Raw genomic sequence first — 11,940 nt, forward strand, 5'->3', positions numbered from 1 at the left:
AAAATATGACGGTACAAACGGCAAGACAAAAAAAATAAATAAATAAATCTGAGGAAGCAATAAAAAGTTTAAAAAGGGGAAGTATTAAGAGTTTTCCAGGCACATAGTGCCATTTTATAGCACAATCAAGTAACTATGTTAACTTCAGTTGTTATAAAAATACTACATACATCTAATATGACTTGAAATAAATTTTGCTTTATAATTTAACACCTTGAAATCTTTATCCGTTTAAAAATTCAAGGATTTCTCAAACATGCATGGAAAAAAAATCTAACACTCCATGTAGGTTTTTGATAACAGGAAGTAACTTCACAATAGCATTATAACATAATGTAAAGCTAACATAATGCGAGTCTACTTTACATAATACTGCCCCTGAAGAAAAAGAGGTCTGCTTCTGAAAATGTTAATAGAGGAGTTAACGGGGTCTAAAAGAATGTCGTCTTTGGTTTTTACATGACATCTTGTCACACGCTAGGTGAGAAACTTTTATTTTTGGTGCCAACAGGAGAGATGAGGTTGGCAATCCTCACAAACTCAAAGGTTTATCACTACAGCCAACATACTTTTGTTTGTTTATACTTTTGATCTCATGCTCAACAACAGCCAGAAACCGAGTTTTAAATCTTGGCATTTCCATTGACATAACACACCACTTAGTCTTAAATGATTCACTTCTACGAGTTTCACGACACAATGCTTAAACTAAAAAAAAAAAAAAAAAAAAAAAAAAGTTCAGTAAGGGGGTCTCCAACTCCAGTCCTAAAGAAATATTGTCCTGAAACTTTTAGCTGCATCCCGGCTCCAATACACTTGAATCAATTGGTTGAATTTACCTCTTCAACATGTCATGAAATCATTTGATACAGGTGTGATATCTGTAGGTCTGTCTTAAGTTATGAGGCACAGAATGATTAGGTCACTACCAACCTTTTTTTTTTTTTCTTACATTTTCTGCACAGTGGTCATAAAGCGACCACTGGGCAGAGAGAAACCACAGGTATTACTGATTATGTTGCCTTAATATAAGTTGATTAATTCCTACTAAAAGCATCTACTACAATAAGCCATGCGTTAGTATTCACAAACTGAACGCTTGGAAAACGGTGAGTATGTGGGCACATTTATGTGAATGAATGCATGAGGGGGCAGTGTGGGAAAGATAAACATATGATGCAATTTTTGCTCGTCCAGTTTCCACAAGCCTGTAACCCAGATAATTTAAGCCAAGGCTTACAAAAATAAAAATTCACCAGAAGCCAGGGAAAGCTAACTTCATGTTGACACATAAAAAGTCCAAAAGTCAAACCAAGTCACCATCTACCAAGCTTCCCATTTCTCTAAGGTATTCCTGCAGAAAGCAAAAGTCCATTCAGTGGTTCATTTGATTCTTTTTCCAGGTTTTTTCAAGTATCTTGGTGTTTTCCTTCATTAACTTTGACTCGGGTCTCTTCACATCATGAGCCATTGTATTATTTATGGCACAAATTGTTTTTTGTTCCTCTTTTCTTTTGACAAACTATTAAAATCCTTAACTCAAATCAACAATCGTCTCCTATCCACTCGTTGGAGCCTGATGCGGGCGTTAAATGCCAAACATTTCTGGTGAGACGTCACTGAGATGCAAACCAAAGTCGTTGAGTGTGGTGCCTCAACTCCTGGGAGCTCCAGGGCAGTTTCAGGTAGATAATTGTGAATAATGAATTTCAACAAGTCATCCAAATGAGTCACTATCACGTTCTATTGTTCAAGCGTTTCTGTAAAGCTCCACTGAAGTTACTGTTGCTTCCTTCGACATGTGAAACACGACAGAAACAAACTAACAAGACGGTTGTGAAACACAGAAACGACTTCTCTTCTACCGAAAAAACTCTTTAGGTGGTGTGAAACAAACTGGATATTCTTCCAGTTCGTCTATGGGGTGATAGCAGCATGTCCGCTGATTAGATGAGCTTTTAGATTCCTTAGTCATGGAAATTCAAATATCTACTGGCAGAAAAAAAAACCTACTAGCCTAAGACAAACCACTCAAAAGCATACATCGCCAGTTTGTCTGCCAGATACTTTAATCTCATCAACCGCCTCATCAGAGAGTGTGGCCTTAATGTTGTTTAACCTGTCAGCATTTCTACAACAGGAAGCCTGTATGGGTACGCCTCTGAAAAGAATTTAGGGATAAGGGCAGGAACTAAGGTCAGATATGCATGCATGCACATGTTTATACTCTTCAAACACTAGGGGAGGAAAAAACAAAAACAGAAGTGTTTTGGATGTACATAGACCATATCTGATGTGGCTACATACCTGTTTGTGCATCTCAATGTTGAGTCCATAGGACATCTCGTAGTACTGGAAAATAAAGAGACAAAACATTAAACCTCAAACTTTTCACTTCAAAAATACGTCAGACTCAAAGGCAGGTATTTATCCTCAAATATGCACCCTAATAGGTTTAACACAAGTGGTTCTAGGTAATTCGTTTTGACCCAGTGATGAGAAAATTAAAGACTAATATATTTTTATTTTAACCACAAAGGAAATGCTGGACAGATGCTTTAGGAAAGGAGTGAACAAAAACAGCAGAACAACTTTGACCAAATCAGTCCAGTCGACGATATTCATGTACTTTTTACTGCGGCAGCAACAGAGGACTGGTTTCGTCTGAGTGACAGGTTGACTTTAAACACAACCCCAACCTATGACCTCAAAGACCTGACAAACAAAATAACAAATAAAAACACTTTCTGTGATGGTCAAAAGCCAAATTAACCAGATCCAAACTAAAAGTGTAGTTGTTTACCAAAGATGCACGATTTATAGCTGCTGATAACACCTTATCGTAACAAAAAGAAGATTCAAAAAAGTGAAATCGACACCTTGTCCGTCATTAGTCCTTTAACATAAACAATAATATTATGTGGACACACCAGTAGGGAGACAGATTGCTCTGTGGACGCTCAATGAAGCTTGTGTTGGCAAGAACCTTTGAGTTGGGTCATGTTTACAAAACCATCTGTTTTTGTCCCCGTTTTATGAACTCTGAACTCAGTATAGCACAAATTGTCTGAGCGCACTTTTACATTAAATCTCATCTTAAAAGCAGTTGCAAGCATTTACGATTTCAAATACTAATAATCTTTTAATAAAAGCAGTAATATCCCACCATGTTTCGTTCACTGTTTTTACACTGAGCAGCAGGAAAACTTCTAATTAAACTGAATCCTGGACTAATTATAGCTAATATTAATAGGCCCAGCTGTTGACTTACTTAAAATTTTCCAACATCAATCTGAGAGACTACGCATAAAAAATTATTCTTGGGTTAGAAAGTTCGATGAAAATGATTGTTGGAAGTTTCACCATGGGGGGGGGGGAATAACAAAAGCCAATCAAAGGTGCTCTCTTGGGGCACATGTGGTTCTAACACATGTACTTAGAGCTGTCCACTTGACATCTGATCAAACAGGAAACATGTTGGCAGCAAGTCTGAGCAGACTCACACTCTTCCCCTGTCTGAGAAAGCTGTGGTTGTGACACTCGTTTCACTCTGAGGAGGTTACTAAAATAAAACAATAAGGCACACACAGGAAACCCACTGATTCATGCACAAAGCCAGCAGAGGAGCCATTAACTTCCTTTGGATCCTGTTAGGTGTGTTAGGGTGGAGGGTGGGGGGTGGTTGGAGGGCCACAAAGAGGAACCCAGAGACACAGATGGGACGGGGTCGTCACACCCTACGATCAATAGCTGGACATTTGACCCTGTCTAGAATTTCAACGGCCCCTTAACCCCCACCCGGCTCCTCCTCGTCCAATGAAAACAAGCATGAGTCAACAATCTAACAAGATCTTGGAAAAACAACTAGGTTGCACCACCTGTGACTTTTCACCTGAGGCAAATGGGAGGGTACGGCATTAAATCAGATTCATGGCTTACAATTATTGCACTTACCATGACATAGTGGCGCTGCATTTCAGTCTTTTCGTTGGCCAGTTTATCGTACTCAACTTTGAGACTTGTAGGAAGAAAGAAAAACAAAACGAGAGAAGGCGTTTACTGACTATGATCAGAACAGAAAGCCATCAAAAAAGCAAATGCCATCAAGTGTTTATAGTAAACGTGAGAAAGCAGTTAAGATTTTATACGCTGCAAGTGTCGGCTTGGTGTGCATGAGGCTACAATAAAGGAGCGACCAGTAGCAGCTTCCTCTTCCTATTGTTTCCAGGAAGCCAGAGCTGTTTACAGTCAGTTAGTCATTACCTGTGGTACTGGGCCTGCAGGAACTGAAATTCGTCTTTGATCCTATCGCAGGACTCTGCCACCGTGAACTTGAAGCCAGGCTGCCCTGGTTGGTGAGGTGCCTGAAAGAGTGGAAACACCGCAGGTGTAAACATCATCAGCAGATAACTTTCCTGCCACCACCGCCTGCTTTTTCTCGCTAAGCCCAGTTCTTTATCTCTTCGTGGCTTTTTATGCGTCTGCTGAGCCTCAAGAAGCAGAACAGAAAGAAGGCTGCCTTCATCCGTGACCTACCAGTAAGTCACCCACTTAATCCATCCACACAGAACTACTGCATAAATGGCTCTTGTAGTTTTGACAACAAATTGCACAATGATGTAAACCATACACAAGATGCAACACACCTTGGCACCAACTCAAGCCATAAATAGCAACAGCTCAATTCTCAGGTAATTAAGCTATTTTTCTTTAAAAGGGCGCTTTATTTGCGTCAACGCACAAACAGTGACAAAGGCAGCTATACTCACCGGATGCCGGCCTTGTGGATACATGTCGAGCCTTTTACACAAGGGAATCGATGTGTTTTTCTCCCCCCGCCACCTTTTTTTTTTTTTTTTGGTCGTAAATCCCAGAGAAGGTGCGGTAAATCACCGCCACCCCCTCCCCTGTAAACGCAGGATGGCGGCGGACAAAGCCTTTTTCTGGGCTGCCAGGCGCACTTTCAGACCCCGACCAGTGGATGTGTCACCTCCTCAGCCTCGCTTTGGACCTAAACAAACAGAAAACGGGGCACCGCTCAGGAGCTGGATCACATAAACAAAAACACAAAGCGACACCAATTTCACCTTAGTGACCTAACCGCGGAGTCGGTTACGTAAAAATAATAACAAATAATGATAATAAAGTCGCTCTTTGAGGGCGATTTTGAAAATATTTCCCTAGATATGACAGATTATTTACCAGACGGCTAAGTGTGCATCGCAGTAAGAAAAATGCGATAAATTTCCCAAGTATAAGAATAAATCCCAAAGTTTTAGTTTTGAACACACCCACAGGGACACGATGCTTCGCTTTTCTTATAAATGCACCGAGTTCTCCTTAATAATAAGAGAGAAAATCTACAGTGTTTTGGTGGTCCGAGGTGATCAGAAAACAAGAAGTCTGCTCCCATAAAAGCCACACCACCACTCGCCTCGTTAGCGGCTCTCTCCGTGAAGCCCTTTTTACCTTTGTCTCGACTGATTCCTCCCTCCTCTATTCAGGTAAGAAATAGTATCCACACGCTGCGGAATATCATCGACTTTCCACCGCCACTGAAGACTTAAAGACCAAAACAAAGATGTGTTTTCGTCGTTCCTGTATTTGTACGCTTCGTCTTGTTCGGCCCCTTGAGAGTCCTTTAAAGCCCGGCGATTCCGAGGCGGAGAGCGTCGCTCCGTCAATCCGATCGGACGCTGGACGAGTCCTCGACCGCAGACAACTTCAAAACAGGCTAAGTTAGATCCTGCAGCAGTACGCCAGTTCTCCAGTAGCTCCTGATAGTATGAACTGTCGACTGAACCAGTTATTTTGTGTTAAAATATCGAGCGTTGTGAAATTCACCGCCAGCCTGCCGTTGGGTACCCAGTTCCTCCGCCGCGCGCTGTACCACACACAGACTGTGCACTGACACGAGGACCTCACTGCTGAGAGAGGGCCCCGCACCAACCAATCAGGCTCCTCGACGGAGCTCAGTACGAGCAACCAATCACTGAGCGGCATCCCCACGTGGGGTTGGAAGAAAACAGACGTTCTCATTGGACAAATACAGTGACCTCACACGGTCGCCATTTTGGATGTGAAGTGACATTCTGAGCGTTCAACAACTTGTTCAAAACAAAGGTAATAATTTATATGTTCGTCCATTTCAGCGAAGCAGAGCAAATGCCGTCTGCATCTATTAAACTCTGGTCATCCAAGGACGTCTGTGGTGTGAACGTCACCCCAAGAGGTATGCTTATTTAAGCAAATTAAATGCCAGGTGAACATATATAAAAGAAAGCAATGTCACCCGAAAATAAATATTAGTATTGGAACGTGAAGGCAACACTTCTACAAGAAAGAGATAGATATACAAAGAAAAAAACATGCTCTCTTGGCTATCAAACCAAAAACAACAGTAAAGCACATGCATTTATTAAAACCTCAAATTCGCAGGATATAAAAAGATGCTTTATTTACAGCAGAGCGTCCTTTGAGTGACTTGAATTGATCGACCTATTTCTAACGAGACCTTAAGCGTGTACAAGCTTTCCTATCACCATCAATAGGAAGACTACAACACCTCCGTGCCTCCGCCTATCATGTGCTGTTCGCTCTACACACCCCACGTGGGGGCCTCTACCTCCGCCTCACTGCCCTCTATCCAATGGGAGCCCAGCTGTCTTCCTGCGCCGCTTACGATTGGCTGAGTGCTGGAAGCGCTGTCAGTCATGAGTCCCCGTTGTCAATTAAACCCACGTTGGGTACCGCGCTGACAAATGCCTGTGCTACTCTCCCTCCTGCCTGCGAACAGTGCCTGGAATGGCTGCTTAATTAGCTTCGAATGGCTTTTCCTTTCAGCTCAAACAATCTGTCACTACCATGTGGTAAAAAGAGCCCTGCATAAAACAAAAGCAGGAAAAAAAAGCTAGTAGGGGCTTAAATATCAGTTTGATTCCCCCCCCCCCATGCACCCCACACTCTTCAACCCCCTCCCCCATGAAAACATTTGCTGCAAAACAAAGCTTTTACCTCACTCAAACATTGGCTCCTTTCGCTCATCTGTTTCTGCCCTCAATTTCCTTTAAAACTACATTGTTTGTTTATCTGGGAGTCCATTTAGGCTCCTCGTGTTTTGATTTAAGCACTGGATTTCTGTTAGTGGACCAGGTTTGGTTAGCCTTCGCGACATTTGTGGTTTTACTGGTTTATAAAGGCTCTTGTTAAATTAATGTTGAACTTAATCTGGTGTAAAAAATAAATAAATAAAAATAGACACGTTGATTATTTTATCTAAAATGAATGCACACCTCTTAAGAATATGGTTTGTAAGTGAAAAATCACCTATACTCACCATAACAAACGTAAGCTACAGATTAGAGGATTGTGCAAAAATAAATCCAATATTATACAATCAAGATGTGAAAATCAAGATGCTAATAAAAATAATGCAATTGGATTCACTTTGGAACATTTTGTTCTTCCCAGACCGAAACACCGCTTTGTAATACTTCATCATTTTTATGAAGCACAATGAAGTGCGCAAAGTACTCTGCATTTGAGCTGTAGCTAGCACGCTGCGTGCTTCGGCTGCTGCCTAGCAACAAATGGATCCCTCCTGCAGATGTGGCGACATCAGTTGGGATAATAACTCATGTACTGAGGGCATGTCGCAGGGTGACACACTGGCTGGGAGACTTTAAAGAAGGGTTTCACATAAAACTTCTGCAAATGATTAAGTGTTCCAGTAGCAATCGTAATCACAGACTCTAAGAGGCAACAGACATTTGAACAAGATAAAACTCGAGTCTGCTTTTGAACATCCAAGTTTCCTCAGAGGACTGAATGTCTGAATGAAAATTTCAGAATCACTGCAATGTCGGGCATCTTAAGCGTTGAAACAGATAACGGGTAAAAGTTTACGTTTCGTTATGTTATTCTGTGTTATGATTAGTGCATTTGGCGATACATGGCAGGACTACAGGCAAGGCTACAGCACTCAGCTTGTTAACAAGGTTCCACTAATTACATTTCCTGCTGTAATTTAGTCAACAGTTTCAATTTCTTCATAGATTCAAAGATATCCACCTGCTACCTAGGCTCTTTCACTCTACTAGCACCCTTAAAGTGATTAAATAGCCAAGTGTGACTGTGTGCGCTAAACGAATTAATGGTGTTAGACCACAGCTCTTTTTTTCTTTCCAGTTCCTGAAAAGAGCAGTGGCACTAAAATCCAATATAACCGCATTGCTCAACATTTTCCCAATCATTTGCACAATTTAAACTTTTTAGTTCACTTCTCTTGCAAAATGATGGCAAGATGATTTGAGGAAGCCTGTGTCATGCTCAGAAACCACTTCTCAGATTAGCTTATTTTTGTATTTGCTGACGGTTTCAGTTGTCACTTTTGCATGGAAGAATCATTTTTATTTTTATTTCAAAGTGAAATAAATCTCATCACACATTTGAGCTTATTCTGTTGATGTATTGTTGGATCCAAATGGGATTTTCATTTGGGGTGTGCATACAAATCTTAACAACTATGTACAAGACATATCATGCAAAAAAAACAAAACAAAAAAAAAACAGTCAAGTCCAGTTTACGAAAACGAGACTGCAGATTGGAGTTCCACTAATGAATCAACAGTTGCGGGAGGTTTACTTCTCCTTTACTTTTACACTACACACAATTTCAACAGAATCAGCGTGAAAGGCATTATTGCATACTCTACTCAAGAGAAGCATTAACACACAAACATGGGACGCATATTCATAAGATCGGTGCCTCGGTGGGCAGAGGAAGGGGAGCTGCTAGATTTCCAACATCATCGTCCATTCATCATATCTGTAGTCAAGTGGGCTTGTAGTGTTGATTTAAGTGGAGCTGTTGGTCAGTGGCGCAGATATTTGACAGTTTGCTCTGCGCTGAGCTTCCTGGGATTGGTATGTGTAGGCCCAGTGTAAGGATGTGGGTTATCTGGGAACTGGCAAACACAGCGACGGTCTCCACAGGCCCGAGCCTCTGATTCAAGAACCGCATACAAACAGACATTATCGTACGGCTTCATCTGACACGTAGCCAGTCATGGATGCGTCTCACACACACACATACACACACACACACACACACACACACACACACACACACACACACACACACACACACACACACACACACACACACACACACACACACACACACACACACACACACGCATTCACACAAACGCAAACACACACAAAGATTCACTTTTCATCCCACTCAATAGAGAGTGGCCTAGATTAAGCAACAACAAAGAAGTGGGCTTCACCGCTGGGAGAAGTGGGGCCGCTCCGCCCTTCTAGACCTCTGCACTGTTTATTTGCACTGGAAACCCAGACGCTGTGAAACTCCCACTCCGAGGCACTGCACAAATATTGAGGCTATTTGCAGAGGTGCTTTTAATTCTTTACAGAGCAATGATTGGCTCTTTGCACTCTCATCTCTGCAGAAGCTTCGTCAGTGGATTCCTTTGGCCTCCACTGCCTCGCCCCCCCACACCAACTTAAAGCAGCCATTAAATAAATATGATTGATGTATATTTTTAATAGGGTTAGTGGCCTCTAAAGAGTAAAATCACATTTAATCTGCTTATGATATCACATTCTCTGCACAAATAAATTATCCAAACCACAGTTTCAGTTGGTTATGCTTTCTTCTTCTCATTTTGTACAAGAAATGGGGGAATAAAAAACTCCGCCTTGGATTACCACTGGATGGATGGATGGCTAATATCAAAAGCAGACAAACTAATGGATAGATGAATGAATGAATGAGTGAATGAGGGAATGAACAAATGAAAGGCTAAAGACAAATGTGGATGGATGGATGGATGCTCATCAAGGCACTGAACATGCTTAAATCAGACCCAGACCTCCTCAGTGTTTCCAGGCGGTGTAGGAATCCTTAACAAAATCACTCCATGCTCACTGATCAAGGACTGAAGTGTAAAAAGCGAATTGTCTCTGCACTGCTAAAAAAAAATTTAGCCTGAAGACCCGTTTTTGGACGTTGTGGGCTATAAGCAAGGGGTGAAATTGATTAATGCTGTTTTTCTCTTCCTTTGAGAGTGACATCACCTTTGTGAGGCTGTTTATATTCCAGCATCCATGAGATTAATTACTTCATCCATTCAACTGCCGCCACTTCCAGCCATCCCAGTTGCTTTGAATTAGAGGAGTGCAGCGCTGGGGGCTGGATTTCCACCGCGGTGTGTTCAGTTGGATGGTCGCTGTGGCGTTCTAAAGCGCCCACTGACTCAGGATTATTGACATGCTTTCACAGGCGAGTTCAGGCCTTGAAAGGCGACATTCCTCGCCACAATGGGCCCAGTGTGTGTCGCGGGGGCAGCAGACATGAATAGAGCCCTTAAGTATCACTGTGACTCGTCAGCCTCTAATCAATGCAAACAAGATGAAAGGACCTTATCAAAAGAGACAAACACAGACATGAGCAGTGCCTGATCAAAAAAGGTGAAGGCCTTTTTTTGTGTAATCTCTACATTAGCATGTGCTGTTGGCTGGTGTGTAGGTACGGGGCCTAATCAAAGCTGAGAAGCAGCTGAAAAGATACACTATGAAAACAGAAAAAATAAAATAAAATCTGTTTTTAACAGACCCAGGTCTTTTGGTTTAAGTTTGGTCTTTAAATGCAAAACGATAATGCGTTGTAGTACCTTGATATGAAACATAATTCGAATATTTTCACAGCAGCGTTTTGTAAATGGTGCTTAGATAAAGTGTTATTGTGCTTCATGGCGCTGGAATGTGGCACGAGGCGCTCATGAGGTGTCCGTGCTTGCCGTCCACCCTCGTTGATACCTAATGATCGAGTCTGCTCTACAGATCCATAATGAATTCGGAACGGCTTTGCTTCTTGTGCTGTTTGTGATTAATAAGCTCATTTAGAGAGCTCTCATTGTGACCAGGTCCACAGGACGGCTCAGGCTAGCGCTCTTTAGGGGGCTGGTGTTATTTTTTGTGATTACCATCCAAGTGGCTGCCGCTGGAAAAGAAGGTCAACAAAGTGACCTGATCCTGTCCATCAGCCTGAGAGTGAAAGAGGACCTCATGACGATGGAGAGACCCTCTCTGCTTTTAACAAGCGAATGAGTGTTTTACACACACACGCACACCCCCACACACACACAGGCGCACGCACACACACGGCCAACAAGGGAGCCTTTTCCACAGCTGTGGTTAGAGCCGGTGTCTAACTGAGAACCAATCCTTTCTGTTTTGACCAGAGAAGCCCTGGCTCCGGGCCACACCAACTCTTGCAATTTCCAGAGAAATGAGTTGCTTACATCCGGGCGTTAAGGTGGTTTTATGGAGAATAACTCGAGGCTTAAACATGCTTTGTGGTGGTGCACTTCTACATGTATCTGCCATTCAGCGGCGGCCTCAGGAGTAAGTGGAACAATCTGGTAATTGCTGCTGGTTTTTTGTGGTGACGTTACTATGGAAACAATAAGTGATGCTGGTCAATTTGCCGCCACATGCCATTTTTACCTGAAAACGCTGGTACATTTGATTCTGACCACGAATCACTTCGCATCTTCTTGGAGACATTTCACGCACAAATTGACTACTGATGATTTAATGTAATTTTCCCATAAATTTTGTTTATGGTCTGCTAGAAGATGTGGTCCAGCAAATCATCAAAGAAGAGGGCGCCTCTGGGTGATAATCTACTGTATCTAAATAAATAAATAGAAGCTGACTGCCTCAACTGGGGATCAGAACCTCAGTGCAAGATAAAATCTGTAGAAAATATACAACATACCATAAATGTGACATTCCAACACTTTCATAGACATTTATGTTTGTAATTCAATAAAATATTTAACGAGATTTGCAATAACTCAGTACACGTATGCTAAATGGTTTGTTAATGGGTACAAATTGGGCAGACTAATT

The 11,940-nt window shown here is 41.9% G+C and overlaps 1 protein-coding gene across 7 annotated transcripts in view; it reads right to left on the bottom strand.

Moving 5' to 3' along the window:
- Positions 1 to 5,912, bottom strand: part of tle3b (TLE family member 3, transcriptional corepressor b) — a 28,491-nt gene extending 22,579 nt beyond the window's left edge. For all 7 annotated transcript variants that reach the window (XM_081605055.1, XM_081605054.1, XM_008404648.3 and 4 more), the window contains exons 1-5: positions 5,470 to 5,912; positions 4,770 to 5,011; positions 4,264 to 4,364; positions 3,955 to 4,018; positions 2,308 to 2,352 (exon numbers count right to left, since the gene is read on the bottom strand). In XM_081605055.1, the coding sequence (XP_081461181.1) occupies positions 2,308 to 2,352; positions 3,955 to 4,018; positions 4,264 to 4,364; positions 4,770 to 4,793 (234 nt within the window). In that variant the 5' untranslated portion in view covers positions 4,794 to 5,011; positions 5,470 to 5,912. The remainder of the gene's footprint in view (positions 1 to 2,307; positions 2,353 to 3,954; positions 4,019 to 4,263; positions 4,365 to 4,769; positions 5,012 to 5,469) is intronic.
- Positions 5,913 to 11,940: the final 6,028 nt, after the last annotated feature.

Source organism: Poecilia reticulata, chromosome 3 (genome assembly GCF_904066995.2).
Source record: "Poecilia reticulata chromosome 3, P_reticulata-male-v2, whole genome shotgun sequence".
NCBI lineage: Eukaryota > Metazoa > Chordata > Actinopteri > Cyprinodontiformes > Poeciliidae > Poecilia > Poecilia reticulata.